Genomic DNA, 24784 nt, shown 5'->3' with positions numbered 1-24784 from the left:
TTGGTCTAATGATTTGATTAACTGGACACATTTAACACTTCTCTCCAGGTCTCAAAATGTTTCATAGGTTGTGTACCTTGAATCAAGTGCATTTTTTTAAATCATCAACTGTAAAAGACCTTGAAAAATATGAAATATGTCCAATGAACAAATAATTAGATCAATTATGTTAATTGAGAGTTTAAGTTGGAATGAAAACCAGAAGACCCTGCGTCACTCTAATAATAGCATACTAATAAAAAAATAGAAACAAGCAGGCCATATTTTGCCCAAAAGGAATAAGCAGCTAATGGTGATTCCACAAAAGCACCAGCTCTGTTACAGTCAAACAGTCTGAGGCAACTTCATTCTGCTGATTGTTTAGATGAATTATTCAAACTGTATAAACTATGAATGTAGTAATGATGGTAATGTTGCTGCATGTAGGTTCTGCAGATTTGTAACAAATGTAACATTAGTGAAAATTGTTTGCTTGCTAACCTTTCATGTTATACAGTATTATATACAGCTCTAATATTGTGGTCTGTCACAATAATTAGATATACAACAATCTACACATTGTATTTCAATCCCATTGCACTGAAGCAGGGCTCCAGTAGACAACAAGCTTGGGGTTTCTCGGTATTTAAACACTCAGCAAAGCAGATTCATTCATTCAGATTCATGCAAAAAGCTTTTGCTCCAGTGCAAAGTTTGCACAACCTAAAATAAAAACAAAAAAGACAAGGTTGCTTCAGCTTGTGTCTGCACTGGTGCAATAGCTTAGAGGCCATTCTAGTTAGACCAAGCACACATTGCTGCCACACCCATGAAGATATTCTTAGTTTTGGGTGCTTTTAAACAATTCACTTCTGTATTGTATACTGTACTCACTGACATTGGAACAGTAATGCCATTTATAGCTCAAATTACATTTTAAAAATATCATAAATGTTATTGGCAGCTTTGTTTAACACTAGAACCGCCACGGTAGTCATTTTGACGGTTTTCACTTTTAAAATTTAAATTACTCTGCGTGTGTTAAAGATCCGCGGTTGTCTGTTCTTGACTTTTCCTAAATCCATGTATTAAATACCCTGACGGTGTTTGAAAGTCAGAATCACAAAAATAAAAAAGTTATGAGCACTTCTACCTAGAACCGCCAAAAGTAGTCATTTTGACGGCTTGTTTCAATACATGCTTTTATTATTAATATAACCTACAATACGCTATTTTTATATGTATACAAGCCAGTTTGTTATCTGTACCTCCACTAAGCTTACAGCAGTATGTATTTGAATAGAATATTGCTCTTGACGTCTAGATATGCGTTATCCAAATCTCTATTGTAATCATATCAATTCCTTGCTGTCTACGTGAGCGTATATAGTCTGCTGTCTTATAATATTACTATTACAAGAATTTTTCGAGAAATCTTTATTTTTGCGTTTTGATTTGAGTGCAACTACAGATATATTTGCCTTGGCATCAGAAATTTGGAACGACTTCATTGAAAACAGCGTTGCCCGTTTCAAGCTAAACATAAAACATTACATGGACAAGCAGCTGTTTCTGACAAAAGCACGGTGTTGCTGCACAAACAAACCTGTCACGTTTGGGATCAAGTTTTGGTTGGCAGCGGACCCTACCCCTATCCCTACCTGTGCAAAGATTATTTCACTGTAATTAGCAAAACAGTTGGAAAAAAACAGCCTGGTTGCAACAGTAAACAAAGAAGAAGAGCGTTTCCACCATCTGCGCAAAACGTAGTACTCAGTGAAAACAATCACTGGTTTTCTGTTGCTGTATTTTACAATGTACTGGACATGACTGCCATCAATTCCTTAGTTTTGTACAATGAATGCACCGGGGAAAATATCAGTAGGAGAGACCTCTTATGATGCTAGCCACGGAGCTTTGGCAGAAACATTTCGATCAGAAAACTGCAAAGCGGCAGGGAAACGCAGCTCAACCTGGATACAGTGCACAGCCATCAAGTGACACGCGCAACAGAAAACAATGCCAGGTAACTAAATGCAATAAAAATAAAACTTCTGATATCTGTGCGCAGTGTGAAAGAGCAGCATGTGTTAAATGCACACGACAAGTTGACAAGCGTTACGTCTGTGTGGATTGTGCGAATATGGGGGCTACTTTGAAGTACGTTTCCCTGAATGTGCATTTCATTTTATTATTGTTTTTCATTTTTTGAAGTCGTGCTATGCAGTAGGCTAATGTAAATAATTACTTCGTTTTCACAATTTTGTATGTACATATAGCAGTTTACACCTGTTTACACAATATCTTCTTTTGAAATGTTTATATTAGTTTTTCATTTTTTACATCATGCATTATATGCATTCATTTCGAAAATAAAGCCTTTTGTTATTTTTGTAAATAATTACTTAGTTTTTACAATTTCGTATGTACATATAACAGATTACAGCTGTTTACACAATATCTTCTTTTGAAATGTTTATTTTATTATAGTTTTTCATGTTTTTACGTCATGCATTATATGTGCTAATTTAAAAAAGGCATATATTTCCAACGTGTCCCTTCTAAGTAGAATGACCCTGTAACTCTGTCCTAAATCCTCACAGCATGATGAGTGAGATTCATTTCCAATTCAGGGGCAGGAGTGGAGCTGAATCCCAGGGCTCTCCAGTTCATTCTGAAAGAATGGGTCTGTCTCCTTCAGGACTGGCTCTCACTCTGGGGACCCCCTTCATTCACTAGAGAGAGAGAGAGAGAGAGAGAGAGAGAGAGCATTAATGAGACAGCTATCCACACATTCAAACAAGCAGGGTGGAGAGGTGAGGGATTGTGAAGGAGGCTGGCTCCAGTGTGATTTCACTTGTGTAGATGTAGGCTTCCTAACTGACTGAAATTCTTACCACATTCAGTACTGTGATACGGCTTCTCTCCAGTGTAAATTTGCTGGTGTCTTTTAAGGTCTCTAAACCTACTAAAGCGTTCCCCACATTCAGTACAGGGATACAGCTTCTCTCCAGAGTGAATTCGCTGATGTGCTTTTAGGTCTCCTGACTGACGGAAGCTCTTCCCGCATGCAGTACAGTAATATGGCTTCTCTCCAGTGTGAATTCGCTGGTGTCTTTTTAGGACTCCTAACTGATTGAAGCTCTGCCCACATTCATTACAGTGATATGGCTTCTCTCCAGTATGAATTCGCTGGTGTGATTTTAGGTGTCCCAATTCACTGAAGCTCTTTCCACATTCAGTGCAGTGACGAGGCTTTTCTCCAGTGTGAATTCGCTGGTGTCTTTTTAGGCTTCCAATCTGTCTGAAGCTCTCCCCACATTCAGTACAGTGATATGGCTTCTCTCCAGTGTGAATTCGCTGGTGTCTTTTTAGGTCACCTAACTGAACGAAGCTCTTCCCACATTCAGTACAGTGATTCGGCTTCTCTCCAGTGTGAATTCGCTGGTGTGTTTTTAGGCTTCCTGACACAGTGAAGCTCACCCCACATTCAAAACAGTGATATGGCTTCTCTCCAGTGTGAATTCGCTGGTGTGTTTTTAGGGTTCCTGACTGACTGAAGCTCTTCCCATATCCACTACATTGATGTGATATCTTTGGCCGGGATATGTTTTCTGAACCCTTAAACAAGAAGTCAATAGGCTCCTCTTCAATGTAGAGAGGCTCCAGTTCAGTCTCTTCCTCTTTAATGTGGACAGGCTCCAGTTCAGTCTCTTCCTCTTTAATGTGGACAGGCTCCAGTTCAGTCTCTTCCTCTTTAATGTGGACAGGCTCTAGTTCAGTCTCTTCTTTAATGTGGACAGGCTCCAGTTCAGGCATCTCCTGTTTAATGTGGACAGGCTCTAGTTCAGTCTCTTCTTTAATGTGGACAGGCTCCAGTTCAGGCATCTCCTGTTTACTGCAGATAGGTACCAATTCCTGAACCACCTCCTGTTTAATGTAAACAGACTCCATATTTGTTTCTTGGCTTTCACCAAGATAGGGCAGTCCTGAAAACAGAAATGAAATGAAGTATTACGATCAGTTCTCTATTGGTGTGTTTACACTTATAACTCAGATCTGAACTGGCTTAGGTTTGATCAGATTAAAAGATTCTTCTCATTTGAGCCCCCATTTACGCTTGAGCACAGACCTAGGCTGGCTGTGGCCCCGTATGCGCACCCATACCCCCTGAACTGCAGAGTGTGCCCAATAACATCATATCAACCAGCCCTTGCTGAAGACATTACCCCTGCCAGAACACAGAGGCAGAAGTGTTTAACCCTTTGTGGTCCATTTATTCAGTGTGTCTCAGGCGCGTCAGGTCCAATTTATTTTCACACACGCAGTTTATTTTAGACGCGCTGTTTAAAAGTATTTTCACAGTAAAACAGGTTTAAAAGGCACTGCATATCAACAGGACATTCAGTACTGCATCTCCAGGCCCGCCCCACCCCTTGTTTGCTTTATTTTTCACATACCTCTTCATAGTCATGCCTACTGATAAATCATCTCCTGATCACTCATTTTATCACCAAATTCCTCAATAATGCGATCCAAGTCATTATTTTATTATTATAAGACCTCAAAAAGCTCTGCAAATGTCCGTGATATTCTTTGAGCGCTGGATGTTATCTCTGTGGTGCCGGGGCTATGTGTACTGCTCAGATCCGCCCCTTTTTCTCTGCTTCCATCGGTCTCACTCAGCCATTGAATGGTTTTCTCTGCTTTTTCCAGAGAAAAAACGACTATAGACCTGTGCTTTACGTCTTTTTTAAAAAAAAATAAATTTAGTCGTTGCCAATTATTTTTATTATTTTCTCCCAATTTGGAATGGCCAATTATTTTATTATGCTCAGCTCACCGCTACCACCCCTGCGCTGACTCGGGAGGGGCGAAGATGAACACACGCTGTCCTCCGAAGCGTGCACCATCAGCCGACCGCTTTTTTTCACACTCACCATGCAGCCACCCAAGAGCTACAGTGTCGGAGGACAACGCAGCTTTCGGGCAGCTTACAGTCAAGCCCGCAGGCGCCCGGCCAGACTACAGGGGTCGCTGGTGCGCGGTAAGCCGAGGACATCCTGGCAGACCTAACCCTCCCTCCCCCCGGGCGGTGCTTGGCCAATTGAGCGCCCCCCCCTGGAAGCTCCCATCCTCGGTCGGCAAAAGAACAGCCTGGACTCGAACTCGCGACGTCCAGACTATAGGGCACATCTGCACTCCACGTGGAGCGCCTTTACTGGAAGCGCCACTCGGGAGCCCCAGCTTTACGACTTTTTGATGATAGTCGGACAGGGTCCGACATCGAACCAGAAAGGGAAAATTGTAATGTTGGACCTGGTCCAACATAGGACAGCAAAGGGTTAAATCAACAGCAAGCCTGTGATTTGTATCACTTGTGTGTTTCTACTTCAAGGCGGTCGTTCTGTGCCAATTAATATTTCAATTTTGCCAATGGAGTATTGAAAACGTGCATATCGGACGTTTAAAGAAACAGGTGTCTACACTTACACATCAGTCTGAAACTCTTCTCATATGGAAATGTAAACAGTAACTCCCATGTATTTTCTTATCCATGACAAGTATTCCATCCACACAGAGAAAGCAGGCAGGTGGCAGAGCGTTCAGCTTCAGAGCCCCACAGGTGTGGAATGATCTGCCTCGATTCGGAAGGGAGGCACCATCTCTTGCTGCTTTTAACCCTTCCGCTCCGGTGAACATTCTACCTGTTTGAGGTCTGACTGACAGAACGTGACTTTCGGCTTGTCTGTCAGGACAAATATCCACCGAAACATACTCTTCTAAACAGCTGAGAATCTGAAGATTATTAAGAGACTAACATTTTACTCTGTGATGAAATATACCTTACGATTACCTGGTTTGAATGTAAGAAGTAATTTTTAAAATGTACTTAAATTAATTTCTCTTTAGAAATGTCTCCATAAGTGCAATTTAGTGATCTGCTATCTGAAAACTGTAAAACTATCAGTGGTAGCCACAATTCTCAGGAACTAGGATCATAAATAATTGTATAAAAACCGTGTCTGGTTTTCATTCTACAGCACCTTGTTTGACGGGTGCGTAATGTGAAGATGTTCGCCATCAGATCTGTTAACTCATCAACATCTTCTGTAACTATATATATATATATATATATATATATATATATATATATATATATATATATATATATATATATATATACACGCTCTCTTTTGGGTCGGTAAGCATTCCTGGTTCTGTAAAGCAATTTAGTCTGCTCTCTGGTAACCTAAGATACTGAAATGCTGCACCTCATAATAAAAGGTATTTCTAATGGCCTGGGGCTTTACTGACATGCATTTCGTGTCTAAACATGCTTCGTGTCTAAACACAAGAACCACAATAATATTAACAATCAGGGGTTCATAACAGAAAACTGCTGCTGATGTTAAAGGGTACATAAGGACCTTTTTAATTTTATTGTGTTTCATGTTCCCATTTGTTGCTACAACTGTTTACGTAAGGTGTGTGTATGTATCTGCATGGACCTCTCAGAACTACATTTCCCATCATGCTCACTGGTAAATCCATCTCAGTTACATATGTGAGCAGGAGGATGATGGGAAATATAGTTCTGAGAGGTCTATGTGGGTACATGGGAAGCCATCTCGAGGCAGGGAATGCAATTTAAAAGTTAAAAAAAATGGTTGAAATGTAAAAAAATAAACACACACCTTATGTAAACAGTTGTAGCAACACATGGGAACATGCGACACAACAGAATAAAAAGGTCTAATGTATCCTTTAAGCCGGACATGCAAAGTGAAATTCATGCAGTTTAATGTTAATTTGAAAATGCACAAAAAACCTCAACTTATGTTGCTTCACTTAACTTTGTTAATTCTTTGCCACATCTGTTAAGGTATTTTCTGGATGCCATCAAGATTACAATTATTGTAGATAATCTCTCTTTTTCTCCTCCCCCCCCCCCCCCACTATAAAAATTACTTTATTTACAACAGACGTTTTATGGCAAAACATTCAGCGTTGATAAGAATGTAGTGACAGTCCTGAAGTGCCGCAGTAATGCTGCTGCTATATTTCACTCCTTTAGCATAAAACAAGGCAGGCAGAAAGTTTATTAATGAAGATGCACCCTCAAAATGAGACCGAGCCAGCTGTGAGGTGGAGAAAGGGGAGACGATGGGAGAATGAAGCGAGATGACAGTGTAACTAATGAAAGTAAAATAGCACTTGCCACTTTTACCAGCTCACACTGCTTACTCGGGAAATCAAAATAAATGAATGACCTTCCTACCCACCCGATTGTTTCTTCCAGCGTAACCCAAACCACACATTCATATTTTTTTCTTTTGGCCTTACTTGTTGTATTTATGACAAAAATGAACCGGTATTGTTTACGTGTTGCATTTACTTCAGAAAATGAATACAAAGAATAACGAAGTATTACATTGTGTGCTGGACAGCAATTTATACATTTGTTTTACAACATAATCACACAAAAATAACACTTTACATTTGTACTAGTAAAAACACTTCTGTAGAAAAATATCTATAATGTGACATGAACTTGTATAGCCACTTGCTGTCTAGCACTGCGTATCATAACCTCTACCTGCACTGTACAGTAGAAAAGAAACACAGTCTAGACAATGTGAATTACAACAGCGATCATTACATTCTTATTGTAAGCATACACTGCTTCAAAATGCAGCACAGCTTCAACTGTTCACTTAATCAAAAACAAAAAGATCTCATGAAAATATCCGCTTACAAAATTCATTCAAACTTGAATTTGTTACTAAACATGACGGCACAGTAATCAATTACAGCTTCAAAATGCCTCCGAATACACCCGCACCCAATGAGATTGAGCAAGATACAAGATTACAAATAATAAGAATTTAAACCATCAATGTTATTTAGGATTCAACCTATTTTTTTTTTAAGCATCATAATAATATTCTACTCGCAGATCATCGTTGGATTTAATGCAGCATCAAGTCTGTTCTGCTGCACACAACTCGCTATCCTATTGTTGTCTTCAGATATTAAAAATCCAAACACGGCTCTTTTGAGACTTATTTACTGCAGGGTGATCACACGTTACACAGCACTGGCAAAATGAGTGTCTCAATGTTCTTGAATCATTAGTAAGCATGCCTGAGCAAACATTAAATTCTGTGCTGGATGAAATTCAATCATGTATATGGATGTACATTATCGGCTAAAATAACACACACTGCAGATAGCCGATTGTGTGTGTTTTTATTCCCTCTCATCGGTGCCATGCAGACAGGCTCCCGATTATCAGAGCACCCCTATTATTAACTAAAAACATGTAAACTGGCACAGAAATAAAACATAAAAGCTTCTTGAAGTGCGTCCTGAATGGTTATAATAACGAGATGCAAAGTGAAATGCAAGTGCTTTGAATGAAGTGACTGAACTAACACAATGAGACTGCAGTTTAAACGTACGTGTATTTTGTTGATCTTACAGTAAATCAATGAAATGTGCGTGTTTCAGCACATTGCCACCAACTGTCATTTTAACATTTTACTATGGAGGGGCGTTAACATGAACAGAAAAATGTAAGACCAGCAGATGACAGAAAACACTTTAATCCCCATTAAGATGAGTGACATGATTGTTTGGTCTTGTGGTCTGTTTATATGGTCTCATGACAATGTGCTCTGATGCCCTTCAGTGATTACAATTAATATTTAGCTTGTGCATGATAAGACATGGGATTACTTTGCAATCTCATCAAGCTTACTACCAGTCACATCCAGAACTGTCACGTCCATGACGCTAATCTGGGCACTTACTATTAAGAAAGGGTCAACATTTTTATTCCAGAACATACATTTTAAAAAATTAGCTTTGCAGAGAAAGTTTGAACAAAATATATAATGTAGTATCCAACTTTTATAGAAACTTTACCAAGAAAATGTTATGGCTGTGACATTTGGTTTAATTTAAACACCATGATTTTGAATCACTAAAATATTTTCTACATCCCAAGAAAATGTAATATTAGTAACTGGGCAGCAGTGTGGAGTAGTGGTTAGGGCTCTGGACTCTTGACCGGAGGGTCATGGGTTCAGTCCCAGGTGGTGGACATTGCTGCTGTACCCTTGAGCAAGGTACTTTACCTAGATTGCTAACCCAGTAAAAACCCAACTGTATAAATGGGTAACTGTATGTAAAAAAATAATGTGATATCTTGTAACAATTGTAAGTCACCCTGGATAAGGGCGTCTGCTAAGAAATAAATAATAATAACTTGGTATTACATACCCAGAGTCAAAATGTGACTTATTTACAAATGTGTGATTAAAACATGTATCTACCATTGATACCTAAAATGTATGGAAGGCAGACTTCTGAAAATGTTGCTTTTTTAACAGTAATTTTAAATGCCTGTAAAGTAAGGCACAAAGAGAACAATAATAATACAGCCTGCATTGATAGACACCCTTTAGTACAAATACAGGGAGAGATGCTTTTGATAAATACAACTTTTTTTTTTCATGGCCATGGCACTTTTTCATGGAATTGTCCTTAATGTTTTTACTTATTAAAAACAAGGCTAATTGTTCAGAATGTTACTGCAATTACTGATCTGAGGACACCTGTGTGCAGAGCAATAACTTGCATAGTATTGATTTGAGGACACCTCTGTGTGCAGAGCAATAACTTGCATAGTATTGATTTGAGGCACCTCTGTGTGCAGAGCAATAACTTGCATAGTATTGATTTGAGGCACCTCTGTGTGCAGAGCAATAACTTGCATAGTATTGATTTGAGGCACCTCTGTGTGCAGAGCAATAACTTGCATAGTATTGATTTGAGGCACCTCTGTGTGCAGAGCAATAACTTGCATAGTATTGATTTGAGGCACCTCTGTGTGCAGAGCAATAACTTGCATAGTATTGATTTGAGGCACCTCTGTGTGCAGAGCAATAACTTGCATAGTATTGATTTGAGGCACCTCTGTGTGCAGAGCAATAACTTGCATAGTATTGATTTGAGGACACCTCTGTGTGCAGAGCAATAACTTGCATAGTATTGATTTGAGGCACCTCTGTGTGCAGAGCAATAATTTGCATAGTATTGATTTGAGACACCTCTGTGTGCAGAGCAATAACTTGCATAGTATTGATTTGAGGCACCTCTGTGTGCAGAGCAATAACTTGCATAGTATTGATTTGAGACACCTCTGTGTGCAGAGCAATAACTTGCATAGTACTGTTCACTTAAACAGTTGCAAATGAGTCATGGAAAAGAGATCTACTGAAATTAATTTAAAAGCAAGTGATCAGCCCTTTTTAATCTGTGACAATAACAGAGATTAATTGTACTGTAACGCACATTCTTGTGCTGAACTCTTAGCCTTTCAGATGCTTTTCTTTATGTAATATTACGCAAAAATGTCACAATAAAAAAGGCATTGCACACAATTACAATCCTGCCCAGTAACACACTCAGTTACAATGAGACAATACAAGAAACACACTGACTGCTCCGACACACTCAGTTACAATGAGACAATACAAGAAACACACTGACTGCTCCGACACACTCAGTTACAATGAGACAATACAAGGAACACACTGACTGCTCTGACACACTCAGTTACAATGAGACAATACAAGGAACACACTGACTGCTCCGACACACTCAGTTACAATGAGACAACACAAGGAACACACTGACTGCTCCGACACACTCAGTTACAATGAGACAATATAGACCCAGTATGAAGCTGATTGAAGTTGAATGAATAGAGAGAGAGACACTTACTTCAGGTATTGTCAGTGGGATGTGCAGCACGGCTCTAGTGCTCTAGTCACTCGCTCTGACCGTCTCCTCAGTGAATGTGTCCTTTCTGCTCTTCAGATCTGAAAATGTGTTTTAGTTCAAGGAGAACAAAGTTTTTTTTTTTTTTTTTTTACATATTTTATTTGCTTTAGTTCACTTTCACAGATGTATACTGTACTATGAGATTACAAGAATACAGATTAAGATACTGTGAAAGGAGTCGTCCAAGAGGAGGGGACAATTTCACCCCCCAGGTGATCAAGGAAGTGCAGCACTATCTAAAAGCAAGGCTTGTAAACCCGTATTGTAACCTCGTGTAGTAACAGATATCTTGCATCAAAATAAAAATGTGTTTCTTTCAGGTAGCAATATTAAAAACCCTGTGTGACGCTCCACAGCACGAGTTTGGAACTGAGGTCTCCCTCAGAGTTTAAAATGATACCAGCAGAATAAAACTAGTGAAGGAAACAAAGCTACACTTCATTGAGAGAATGTTTAAACATGATTTCAAACTCATTAAGAAGGACAGAAAGCCGGGTTTCCTTGCGTGTTCATGTCAGTGTGAAAATGTGATAGTCACTGTATTAACGTTTTGGAATGCGCTGCTTTTACAATCATTACGTTACACGTGCACGCACACTCCACTCACTGAAATAATAATTGTTTGATACTGAAAATATATTTGATCTCGTTTATCTACAGAAAGACAAACATCAGTTTACTACACTAAACAGATCAGCGCTTGATATCAAAATGTAAAAGTCACATTATTATTATTATTATTATTATTATTATTATACCAGACACCCTTGTTAAGGGGGAGATAGATTTAGCAACACTCCACCACTTGTGTATTTGTAAATTTGTTTTAGTAGACCTTTATTTTGCATAGCATGGTATATATGTATTATATTGTCCAACATGCAAAAATATGTAATTGACAATTGTTTTATAGCATGTCTTCTACTAATACCTCTTTCAGCTTGCTTTGGACAGTTTCATCAGCAACATCCTCTACAAACCACTGGTTGATTCCTGCAATGGTGTTGATCAGAGATTCTGCAAAAATATTGAGCTGTAGAGAACTCTGAACGAGAACAGTGCCAACAATCCTCCCTGCCATACAATGGGATCTGTTCTGCAATGTTAAAAAGTCAGGAGCTGGAATGAGGTGTCCTTCTTTCCCACACCAAAGTCCTCCCCAGTTGATCAGTCCACGAACAGTCAGTTCCATTAGATTGCGCCTAGGTCCTCCAGAATCAAGCCCTTGTTCTCCAACAAAAGAAACATTAAGATGTTTGTCCCAACCATAATCAGCTCGGTTCATCCAACGTAGCAAATCTTGGAAAGCATGGTTCCATCTGACCTTGACATTCTGAACTCCATCAGCAAGAACTGAGGAGCAAAGTTCTGCTATTACACTTTCTGGGCTCCTGTTGACAAGAGGAAGATTAACCGCAATACATGTATTTGGGAGAAAAAAAAAGTCTAAAACTTTATATACAGTACTATGGAATGTTATTCGGCTGATTACTTTAATAGCCCTGATTTGGGAAACAATTGATCAAACTGATCATAAGGAAAAACACTGCCTCACTGTATGCCAGAACACACATTGAGGGAAGTTACTTAATATTCTACAGAATTCTAAGCGTTTCAATTTGCAGTCCAACACTATATTTGTATTACATATTTATTTAGTATCGCCATTTCTCAAAATACAAATACTAGCGATGCTACTGAGGGTTAATATTTTAATGTTTGATCATATGTTACAAGTATATAATATTTTGTAAGCTAGATTAACTGGCTAAAATGTAAAGAACATAATGCAAGGTTAATGGCTTCATTTTCAACAAGTGAATTTACCTCAAAAACTAATCTAATATACAGTATGAGGTCCAAAGTACAAACTAAAGAGTGCTGGGACTTGCTTTTCCTGTAGACAACCAAAGAAATCTGACCATGAGTTACAAAATGCAGACGTCTAGTATATTAAGTCATTGGAGCCTAAGGGTCAAGCTAAGGACCACTGAACAATTTACCACATTTTAAACTCATATGGCAAGATTTTTTATTTATTTATTTATTTATTTATTTACAAAAATGCATACTTCCCTGTCTACACTGTGAGCTAAATGTTCTAGTAGTCACCTCTGAGCCAGTTGACAGTGGGGGAACATCTTCAAAAATGTTTACATCATCATGCTCCGTGACTATGCTATTAAATAAACTGAGATAACAAGTTTAACTTTTTTCAATAGCAAATATTACACACAGAAATAAGTGTTCTTGCAATTAAAAAAAGGGGGGGCATGTATATATACATATCATATAAAAAATATATATATATCAAAGTTTGCATTGCACTCCACAACACATTACTTACACATTCTTTACCCAACCATTTGGTGCTGATTAAATGTGGGATTCCTGGTAGCCCACCCCACTTACTGCCTTTCCCCTACATTCTTCATTGCTCAATTGCAGCTAAAATGTATGCTTGTAGTAACACTAGACATTGTCATATCATATGAGCTATACCAACTAACCTCTCCATTAGAAATAATGTACACAAACATTTTTCACATTACCTTTCAGCACTGGACTACTGCAGTTCTATGATGTAGTACATTCTATAAGACCAAAAATGTACACACATTAATACATACAACATTGTTTGTATAACCTACTGTAACTGTTAAGTCAAACTGAGAACAGCACCACAAGAAAGGTAACACTTGTAGTGTTTAAAGTGTGCAGTGTGGTTATTTTGCATGTATTGTGCCTGTTCAGTCCTACAAAGGACCTCACCTGATCAGTTTATTAAACCACTATTCCCCTTTTACAGGAACTTAATTGCCTGGAATTAGTGATACTGTACATATGATATTTTTAGTTTTCCATAAGCGAATAGTTTAACATTTAAGACCAGGTTACTTAACCCAATATGATGAAACAAGACTGGAGAGAGCAAGAAAAATAAATAAATAAATCAATAAATACAGGGGTACTAATATATATGTGTGTAACATCTCCTGTCCCGTACCTGTTCTAGCTGCTGAACATCATTTTCAAGATTTATTTGATGGGTCAATGAATTGGTAGAACTGAGGAAAGACAGAGTCTCCTTACTTGGTGATTCATGTTCCTGTTCCAGAAACAAACATTTTAAGCAAGATGTCAGGTATTTGTATTAAGCAACATTTCTTTCAAATGAAGGGATTACTGAAAAGGTGTAGACAGCAAGCCTCAATATGACGTTGCCCTTCATTCACATGTACAAAAATATGAACTTGGTTTAACGTAGGTGTTGCACTTGATGAGTACTTCACTGTACATATTTGTAGGTACAGTTATTGTTCCCAAAACAAGTCAAATTTACCTCACTTTCTGGCAGGTTGTGGTGACTAAGAATGTACAGAGCTCCTTGTCCTGCAAGACTAATCACTTCAGCACCATTCCAAGAAAAACTGACAGAGGTGTTGGGTTTGATCAGTTTCCTTCCACCTGGCAAACACTAAAAACAGTTCAGAAACTTATAAATGCGTTGAGTTGAAATTAAATTGTTCTGAAGAAAATAAGAGTAGGCTTATGTCAGGAAACTACTTAAAATAGAGAAAGATGTGTAGATAAACACTTACCTGTAAAAATGAAAAAACAAACTCTTCTCCATCTGCGCAGAACGTTGTTTGGAAGAGTGATCGAATTTCATGTTGCACCTCCTGAGAATTCCATGTAGAGTCCAGATTAAGTTTGCCTGTCAGCCCGACAGAAGCCAATTTCTCCTTGTCCTGACCTCTTGGTGCTTTCCAAGAATTATCCTCTTGCTGAGGTGTACTAAATGGCATACATAGGATGTCTCTAATCACCACCCGGGCCCTTCCAGCTACAGTTCTTCTTCGCTTGGTGAAAGTATTTTGAGGCCTTGTTCTGCCACGAAACACTGAGGGTAGGGATAGAACTCTCTGCAGAGAATGAAATGGTTAAAAAAAATAAAATTCTGACACTTAAGCAAACAACTTTCTTTATTAATATTTTTTTGGCAGACAAACACTGGTACCCAGGGCTGCACAACAGAGAAGCTGACAGTGGCTTATCAATGGAAATCAGTTTAGACATAAAGTAACACTTATAAATGACTTACATCAGGTTCAGGTGAGAAATTGGGCTCAGGTCGTTCTCCAATCTGCATCTAAATCAAATAAAACACAACAAATGTATCATTTAAGCGGTTAAAAAAAGGATATATATATATATATATATATATATATATATATGCACAAGACATGTTTATGCACAAGACTTTTTTTTTTTGTAAAATTGCCATTTAAAATTCCCACTTGAAACAACGTGATAGCAGCATTTGTCAACATCTGCACATATGCTGAAACAAACGCGCTTTACAGCAAAGTTTTACTAGCAGCCCTAAGTTCCAGAGTTTATGATTTCCCCGTGGTTACCTAGTCGTCTTTTAAAATGACCTGACAGCACCAAAAATGTGTTTTTGTTTCTAGATGAAAATGGAGAAATGTGTGAACTGTGGCAGGAGTTAAATTAGGTGGAATCTTATTATATATTTCCATTTTAAACGTGATTCAAATGCGTTTGTCTCTCGACGGATGTATGAACTGTGGGAACGCTAATCAAAGTTTGTCGTGTTTATATGTATTTATTTAATGTAAACTATATAACTCAACTATTCAGAAGAAGATTTTTTTTAAATGGGATATAAACAACAAAATTGTGTCATGCAAGATACAGCAAAGTTACATTTTGAAAAAAAAAACACGATGTGAAACATAACAGCACAGAAATAACACATTTCTGCATTGTCGTTGAGACACTAATGACCCAATAATCATCAATTGAATTTATAAGAGGAGGAGAAAAGTCGGACGAAACGGAGGGGGGGGGGACTTAAAAAAAAAAAAAATAAACTAACGTTCATCAGACTTACCCGTGGCAGAGGTGATTCACTGCTGGCCCGCTGCCTATCACAGTTGAACTTGTACCAGTGGGCTCGCAATGGCATGCTGTACAGCAGGTTGTTGTACACCGCTAGTTCGAGGCTCAGCTAACGATTGAAAGAGTCTTGTTAGGCTGCTGACCCCATCAACAAGACTCTGTATTGAAGACCCGGCGATGAACACACGACCAGCAGCGTCAGCCATAGTTACTGTCTTGTCTGGAATAAAATTACTTATATTTCCATAGAAAAGCATGCGCACCACAAAGCAGTGCGCACATTGGGCAACACTTATCAAGTGACAGTGCGCCATGGTGACGTCACAAATAGAAAGTCATGTGACCCACAAAAGTGCATTTTGTCCCACAGAATGAGTATTCTGTGCCACAAAATTGTATTCTGTGCACATAATTAGCATTTTGTCCGACATAATGAGTATTTTGTGGACATAATTATCATTTCGTCCGACAAAATTGTATTTTGTGGCACAGAATGAGCATTTTGTCCCACAAAAGTACATTTTGTCCCACAAAAGTGCATTTTGTCCCACAGAATGAGTATTCTGTGCCACAAAATTGTATTTTGTGCACAGAATTAGCACTGTGTGCTACAGAATGTGTATTTTTTGCACATAATTAGCATTTCATCCCACATAATGTGTATTTCGTCCCACAAAATTAGTTTTAGCCCCACAAAATATGCATTTTGTCCCACAAAATGATAATTGTATGTTGAATGATTTTGTGGACGGAACTGAAAACTTACTTTGCTTTTCGTGGACAGAATGTATACTTGACTGTTCGTTATGTCCACAAAATGATCGAAGAAAAAGTGTATTTTGTGCACAAAATGAAAACATTCAATTTCATTTTGTCGACAAAATGAAAACTCTCTTTTACCTTTTTGTCCACAAAATGAAAACTCTCTTTTACCTTTTTGTCCACAAAATGAAAACTGTCTTTTGCCTTTTGTGGACAATATTATATGCATTTGTTTTTCGTTTTGTGGGAGGAAATACATGTTGTAATGTATTTTGTGCACAAAAGCCCTTTCGTGGACAAAATTGTGCATGACACAAACGGCGCCCCATAGAGTACTGCCGTAAAACTTAGAGACTTTCATCAGAAAAACAAGTCTGAGTCTGCTGTACCTAAGCCAGTATAGTTCCAGTTGCATTTTCCTCTCATGAAACTAAATTAATTAATTGTAACACATTCACTACCATTGAACTGTTAATTGTTTGCACACCTTGTGTATGAAATAACGTTTTAGTGAAACTTGAAGTAACTATAAATAATCTACCTCATAGTTGTATGAAGAATGTATTTTAAAGTAAACTTGCTATATCGATAAACAATTTACTATTAGTAAGCTTAGTGTGATCTATTGTAAGATTGTCTGAACCATTTCAGTTTAGGCTGTATGTGTGTGTGTGAGTATAAGCAGTGTCATATTTCACTGGTCCTGCCAGCTGCTTTAACACATGCTGAGAGTTTTGACTTTATGACTGTTATGCTTAGAAAACTAAGAGATTGACTTTCTGACTTTTGTGATTTCTGTTTAATATTTGTGCTCTGAATACAATACTACTATTGATGAAACATTCCTTGTGTCTAGAGTGTGTATGTGAGTTCATAGTAAATCCTCAATCTTGTAACATTAATTAAATAGTTTTTATAAGAGAACTAATAGATAGATAAAACTCAGCTCTCAATTATAGAATTGTTCTTGGGGGGCTTCATGAAATGAGAAATGGAATTCCCTCTGTGTCCTGGAATTCCTTTGCTAGTGTCTCATGATGTAAGCCCTGGAGTGTGGGCTCAGTCTTCATGAAATGAGAAATGGAATTCCTTTGCTAGTGTCTCATGATGTAAGCCCTGGAGTGTGGGCTCAGTCTTCATGAAATGAGAAATGGAATTCCTTTGCTAGTGTCTCATGATGTAAGCCCTGGAGTGTGGGCTCAGTCTTCATGAAATGAGAAATGGAATTCCTTTGCTAGTGTCTCATGATGTAAGCCCTGGAGTGTGGGCTCAGTCTTCATGAAATGAGAAATGGAATTCCTTTGCTAGTGTCTCATGATGTAAGCCCTGGAGTGTGGGCTCAGTCTTCATGAAATGAGAAATGGAATTCCTTTGCTAGTGTATCATGATGTAAGCCCTGGAGTGTGGGCTCAGTCTTCTCTGCTGTCTGCTTGTTCTCAGTGTGTGAGTTCAGCTGCATTTCCAGTGTCCTGAGCTGGGCTTTGAACCCACTTAGCTGAGAACAAGCTAGACCCACGACTCATATGCAAAATTTGGTTTTATTGTTTTGTATTTAATTTTTTTCTTTACATTTATTAAGACTTAGAATCTCTTTGCATTGTGTTGCAATTCAGACATTTTCATGTTTCATATTAAAAATCACAGCGAATTCTATTAGAAACAGACTACAGATATGACCAAAGGTTTTGCCTCATTCTATAGAATGAACTCAATTTGCTTCATAAAGTCAATGGAAACCTGCTGAATAATGTTACATTAACATATTGAATTACACACCACCTTGTAGTTATCCATATACAATTAAAAACGGACATTTTGGAATCGAACATGAAATACAGTGCTAGTATTTTGGCTTCCACTAGAGTTTTGCTGTACAATTTTGTAGTTTCTTTAATTACATGATGTTAAATAAAATATCTAAACTGTCCATAAGTTTTGTTTTAAATCATTGGGGTGCGAATTGAGAATCCTAATCTATCACGCTTTAACTACGGCTATGAACAAAAGTTTTGCATCACCCTATAAGATTAAATAATTTTGCTTCATAGTCGAATGAAAGCTGCTGAATAATGTTCCCTTGTTAACATATTAAATTACACACTGCTTTGTGTCTGTATGCTTAAAAAAGCTGAGAAATTGAACATGGTATACTGTACAATGATGGCTTCCAGGAGACTTGCGATCTCATTTTGTAGTTTAGTTGATACATCATGATAAAGAATTATGTTTTCTTTTAATTGTCTCGATCCTAAAATTCTAGGTGATGCTAAACTTTTTGCCAGCGCTGTACATATAAATCAGCTTTATATATTGTGTATCAATTGCATTCTATAAGAAAGTGTGAAGTGTAGATCATGTAAGACTGACGAGACTTTGTGTGGGTTTGTAAATCAAGACCATTCCCGATATTGTCTTCAACAAGGTGATTTTTAAATTAACCATTTAAATATAACCTATAACTGTTACATTTACCCCCCCCCCCCCCTTTAAACAAGGAATGCACTCGTTCCACAATCAAGTGAAGAAAAATAAAAAACACTTCTAACATGAAGTACAGTTTTAACATGTGAACAGGTAAACGTTTACTGCAATTATTATTTAAAGTCCGAGTTCAGGTCCTTATTAATGCTTGACAGAGTATCTGAAGTAACTGGGGGTTGTAATCAGGCTACCACTCCGTGTGGCTTTCTCGGTTTTCAGTCGCAAGCAAGATATTCTTTCATTTCAAAGCTCTGTTAAAGCTAGACCCCGTCAGCCAGAGGAGCCATTAGAAGTGTATGCAGCTGAAATAACTTGGATGGTACTGTTAGCCTTTCCTGATTATGGCAGGAATGCAGTTGAAGGGGAGACGTTCAGGTGGTTTATTGCTGGCCTGGACACTGATTTACAATCTAAATGTTTTGAATTTGGTGTAGCAGTGTGGAGTAGTGGTTAGGGCTCTGGACTCTTGACCGGAGGGTCGTGGGTTCAATCCCCGTGGAGGACACTGCTGCTGTACCCTTGAGCAAGGTACTTTACCCAGATTGCTCCAGTAAAAAAACCCAGCTGTATAAATGGGTAATTGTATGTAAAAATAATGTGTAAAAAAATAATGTAATTAAATGTAAAAAATAATGTGATATCTTGTAACAATTGTAAGTCGCCCTGGATAAGGGCGTCTGCTAAGAAATAAATAATAATAATAATAATAATAATAAAACCGTGTCTGAAGCCCTTCAGATTGCCATCCAATGCGAAAGAGCCAAAAATGCTCTTAAAGTGACAGCCACACCTAATTTGCAATCTCTGCCTGAGGCAACCGGCACTGCTTCTGTGCAACTTAAATCAACACCATCAAACTGTGACATGTTTCTACTGGACTCTATGAAAGAATTGACTACAAAGCTAGACAACTTACAGCTGTTACTCGTCTGCAAGTCACAGTTTCCTGTTTACAAACAGAGGGAGGACAGATTTGGAAGAGCATACCCACACAGCCCTGAGCGCAGATATAACAGGTCACCTTCTCCATATACGTGTCGCCCTCGCCATGGTAACACATATCAGCAAGATGACCGTAACAAATACTATGAACGCTGTGAGGGTGATGCTCAACGCCATTCATATCACCACAGTCCCAGCAGACAACAGTCTACAAGCCCTCATTCTTCTCTTAGGAGTCAAAGAGGCAGGTATTCACCGCCTTACCGCTCATCAAGCCCAGGACGAGATCGCCATGTCAGGATCCAGTCTCCTGAAAGAGAAAGCTGTGAATACTCACACCAGGGAAACGAGTATTAGCTGGTGACACGGGCCACTCATCAGCTCTTACAGCTTCAAACCAGGCCCTCAATTTATGTGACTCATCTGGACCTCCGGAAGCATATATAAAGGGGATACTAGAAGACACAGAAGTCAGTATTTTTATTGATACAGGCTCTGACATCTCCCTTATCCGTGAAGAAGTACGAATGTCAATTAATGCACTAAGGAAACGACCTATTCAGAAGTCATACTGCCTTACCAGGTCAATTACTGGACAACCACTGGATACAGTTGGAGCCATTACAATTTCTGTTTGCATTGGATCTGAAGTCTTCTAACATGATGTCCAAGTTATTCGGAACACTAAATATTTTTGCCTACTAGGATGGGATTTCCTTAAAAGGAACCACACCTGCATTGCCAACCAAATGTCATTACTTACCTTCAAGAACTCACCTCTGGGACCTGGATTCAAACGCCATCTTCAGGGAGAGGAGGCCATGGGATTAGCCCACTGCACCACCAGCTCCTGCATGAAAGTGTTGGTTCATATTCTTTGAAAATAAAGCAAAGAACTCTCCTGGATTTGAACCCAGTCCATCTCAATTCCATGGAAGAGCCTGCTTTTTCATTGCCTTACAGGAAATTAACCAAGTCTTTGAAAATAAAGGAAGAACTCACCTGGATTTGAACCCAGCCCCCCAAGGTGAACAGCATAGCATGCTCGTGAACTAGCCCACTGCACCACCTTATGACAGTCTAGCAGTCTAACCTTTGTAAGACAGCGGGTTGTGGGAGACAGCAGGGAGGGGGTTAAAACCTCCCTGCGAGAGAAACCTGTGTGGAATGCACCTTTTTGTTTGATTTGTATTGCTAATTGATTTGTTTAATTGTTTTATTATTAATTATTATCCGCACCTGGGCGTTATTAAAAATTAGACCCAGGTGCAGGGTTTAAAAGGAGAGCAGGCAGTCTGCTCAAGGCTGCTGAGGAGAAGGAGGCAGAAAGGTGTGCTCTGCTTCCTGGCAGTCGGGAGTTAAAGAGTAAGTGCTGTTTCAAACCAGTGTGTTTTGTGAGGACGGGGAAACAGCGTAGCTGTCCCGTGTTAGCCAGGGTGTTCCTGTGTGTTAGTTAGTGCTCGTACAGAGCTAGGTGTTTATTTTGTGTGTTTTGTTTGATTTTTTGTGTTTATTAAAAATAGCGCACCAGCGCTTAAAACTCCATTTCATTGTTCTGGGTCGTATTTTTAAAGGGGCACGAACCCGAGTCAGTTGTGCTTTGTCACATATTTCTTTTGCAGGGAGGTTTTAACCCCCTCCCTGCTGTCTCTCACAACCCGCTATCTTACACCTTGTATATGAGATGAACTTCCCTTGTCAGTGATCACACACGAGTTGAGAATCGTGAATCTTATTGCACAGTTTCATGTCACTGAAGAGAGCAGGGATTATCAGACACAAACCTATTACACAGCAGGTCTCTGAGGTAGATACCAGGGCTCCCAGGGTCGATGCTATGAGTGTTAATACTCCTCATATATATAATAACGGTGTGGCTTCCACAGGAACATGTGTTTTTTATATTGTGTTCCTCGTCAAGCTGTGGAATCTGAAGCTGCGCAGCAGAAATGATTCCACTTCCAGCAGGTTGACTTTGTGCAAAGTTTCTATTCTGATGTAAACTTTCATCCCCCCCGAGCACTGTACTGTCTCCACTAATTCATTATTACTGATGAACCAACGGGAGCGCCAAGCCTTCCTCAATAGGCAAAGCTAGCGCTGCTGTTCAGGGTCAGCGTGCCTCAGCACTACCAGCAAGCACTCGGGCGCTGGGGAGCAAAGCAGCACAAGAGCCTCGATGTCTTGGCTTTGTGGGAGTGAAGGGAGCTCTGTGAACACTGTCCGTTTCTTTCTGCAGAGGAAACGGAAGATTATCCTGGAAAGCTACCCCTTAGGAGGAAGGACAGCGTTACAATGACATAAACAGAACCAGATGTTGTATGTGGTTTTCTTTCCGAGAGGCCTTGAGAAAAATGGTCACCACAGTTGTTATTATTGAGGTGTACTTGCCGCTCGCTGTGTGTATGCCCACAGGTAAGTATGCTGGAACTGGCTCCCTTTGCTGGGGCACGGCATGCACACAGGTAAGTTTACAGGAACTGGCTCCCTCTGCTGGAGCATGGCGAGCACACAGGTAAGATTACAGGATCTGGCTCCCTCTGCTGGAGCACGGCGAAACAGTACAATAGCTGCTACAATCGTAGAAGAATGGTATCCCAGGTAGGTAAACTGGAGTTCGTTGATACAGTATGATAGCTCCTGCTATCGTGGCAAACTGTATCTCAGATAAGTAAACTGGAGTGCGTTGATACAGTATGATAGCTCCTGCTATCATGGCAAACTGTATCCCAGGTAGGTAAACTGGAGTGTGTTGATACAGTATGATAGCTCCTGCTATCGTGGCAAACTGTATCCCAGGTAAGTAAACTGGAGTGCGTTGATACAGTATGATAGCTCCTGCTATCATGGCAAACTGTATCCCAGGTAGGTAAACTGGAGTTCGTTGAAACAGTATGATAGCTCCTGCTATCGTGGCAAACTGTATCCCAGGTAGGTAAACTGGAGTGTGTTGAAACAGTATGATAGCTCCTGCTATCGTGGCAAACTGTATCTCAGGTAGGTAAACTGGAGTGCGTTGATACAGTATGATAGCTCCTGCTATCATGGCAAACTGTATCTCAGGTAAGTAAACTGGAGTGCGTTGATACAGTATGATAGCTCCTGCTATCGTGGCAAACTGTATCCCAGGTAGGTAAACTGGAGTGCGTTGATACAGTATGATAGCTCCTGCTATCATGGCAAACTGTATCCCAGGTAAGTAAACTGGAGTGCGTTGATACAGTATGATAGCTCCTGCTATCGTGGCAAACTGTATCCCAGGTAGGTAAACTGGAGTGCGTTGATACAGTATGATAGCTCCTGCTATCATGGCAAACTGTATCTCAGGTAAGTAAACTGGAGTGTGTTGATACAGTATGATAGCTCCTGCTATCATGGCAAACTGTATCCCAGGTAAGTAAACTGGAGTGTGTTGATACAGTATGATAGCTCCTGCTATCGTGGCAAACTGTATCTCAGATAAGTAAACTGGAGTGTGTTGATACAGTATGATAGCTCCTGCTATCATGGCAAACTGTATCCCAGGTAGGTAAACTGGAGTGTGTTGATACAGTATGATAGCTCCTGCTATCGTGGCAAACTGTATCCCAGGTAAGTAAACTGGAGTGCGTTGATACAGTATGATAGCTCCTGCTATCATGGCAAACTGTATCCCAGGTAGGTAAACTGGAGTTCGTTGAAACAGTATGATAGCTCCTGCTATCGTGGCAAACTGTATCCCAGGTAAGTAAACTGGAGTGCGTTGATACAGTATGATAGCTCCTGCTATCATGGCAAACTGTATCCCAGGTAGGTAAACTGGAGTTCGTTGAAACAGTATGATAGCTCCTGCTATCGTGGCAAACTGTATCCCAGGTAGGTAAACTGGAGTGTGTTGAAACAGTATGATAGCTCCTGCTATCGTGGCAAACTGTATCTCAGGTAGGTAAACTGGAGTGCGTTGATACAGTATGATAGCTCCTGCTATCATGGCAAACTGTATCTCAGGTAAGTAAACTGGAGTGCGTTGATACAGTATGATAGCTCCTGCTATCGTGGCAAACTGTATCCCAGGTAGGTAAACTGGAGTGCGTTGATACAGTATGATAGCTCCTGCTATCATGGCAAACTGTATCCCAGGTAAGTAAACTGGAGTGCGTTGATACAGTATGATAGCTCCTGCTATCGTGGCAAACTGTATCCCAGGTAGGTAAACTGGAGTGTGTTGATACAGTATGATAGCTCCTGCTATCGTGGCAAACTGTATCCCAGGTAAGTAAACTGGAGTGCGTTGAAACAACACGTTAGCTCCTGAAATCATGCTGAACTGTATTCCATGAAAGTAGTTGGAGTGCGCTGAAACAATACGATAGCTGCAGCAATCGTGAAACGGTGGTAACAACAGTACTAAATTCTGGTGTGTATTAAAACAATAAACAGAGTCCTAAAACTTTGTCCCGTTGTCTGTGTATTGTGTTGTCCAGTTCCACACAGTACACAATCCCAAAATAAACGTTTATAAAGCCTGTCCGACTGTCTGGGTGTTTTGCTTGCAGAGTCCTTCCCAGCACACCATAACAAAACTAAACCTGTCCCGACTCTAAACTGTATCAAATGCGACAGCCACGCCAGAACCAAAGATGGGCTCTGTGCACTATTTAATACGCAGAGATTATACTCACTCTCTGCTACAGCTAAAAATAAACTGCAATGTCTTCACAACAATAAACAGTAATTCCGTAATGCACTGTAAACAAATAAATTATACTTGGTCTAACACAAGAAACGTACTTTTCACGAAGCGTGAAAATAACTAGAACTCTTCAGACACCTAGAAACCATTTCAGAAGACTGTAGATCT

The 24784-nt window shown here is 39.4% G+C and overlaps 2 protein-coding genes across 3 annotated transcripts in view; both read right to left on the bottom strand.

Moving 5' to 3' along the window:
* Nucleotides 1-2521: 2521 nt before the first annotated feature.
* LOC117965909 (zinc finger protein 239-like) overlaps nucleotides 2522-24784 on the bottom strand; it is a 34899-nt gene continuing 12636 nt past the window's right edge. Inside the window, exons 2-4 of one of the 2 annotated variants that reach the window (XM_059011911.1) lie at nucleotides 10774-10871; nucleotides 2877-3968; nucleotides 2522-2714 (exon numbers count right to left, since the gene is read on the bottom strand). In XM_059011911.1, the coding sequence (XP_058867894.1) occupies nucleotides 2677-2714; nucleotides 2877-3933 (1095 nt within the window). In that variant the 5' untranslated portion in view covers nucleotides 3934-3968; nucleotides 10774-10871 and the 3' untranslated portion in view covers nucleotides 2522-2676. Of the gene's footprint in view, nucleotides 2715-2775; nucleotides 3969-10773; nucleotides 10872-24784 lie in introns of those variants that run through there. The other variant, XM_059011910.1, reaches the window with a different exon arrangement.
* On the bottom strand, nucleotides 10944-16361 carry LOC131709393 (uncharacterized). Its single transcript, XM_059011931.1, has 7 exons — nucleotides 15752-16361; nucleotides 14939-14986; nucleotides 14436-14759; nucleotides 14177-14311; nucleotides 13841-13942; nucleotides 13386-13427; nucleotides 10944-12224 (listed from the first exon to the last, which is right to left on the bottom strand). Exons 1-6 carry the CDS (start codon nucleotides 15824-15826, stop codon nucleotides 13389-13391), a joined length of 723 nt encoding a protein of 240 aa, XP_058867914.1. The 5' UTR covers nucleotides 15827-16361; the 3' UTR covers nucleotides 10944-12224; nucleotides 13386-13388.

This window comes from Acipenser ruthenus, chromosome 43, assembly GCF_902713425.1.
Source record: "Acipenser ruthenus chromosome 43, fAciRut3.2 maternal haplotype, whole genome shotgun sequence".
Lineage (NCBI taxonomy): Eukaryota > Metazoa > Chordata > Actinopteri > Acipenseriformes > Acipenseridae > Acipenser > Acipenser ruthenus.
This window is presented reverse-complemented; position numbering and strand designations above follow the sequence as displayed.

Excerpts from the sequence above, each read along its gene's own strand:
- LOC131709393 (XM_059011931.1), bottom strand. The coding sequence starts at position 15,826 with ATGCCATTGCGAGCCCACTGGTACAAGTTCAACTGTGATAGGCAGCGG. Across the intron at positions 13,943-14,176 it reads ACAACCTGCCAGAAAGTGAG|GAACATGAATCACCAAGTAA; the intron begins GTAAATTTGACT and ends TTTCTGGAACAG. Across the intron at positions 13,428-13,840 it reads ATGTTCAGCAGCTAGAACAG|AATGTACTACATCATAGAAC; the intron begins GTACGGGACAGG and ends TTGGTCTTATAG.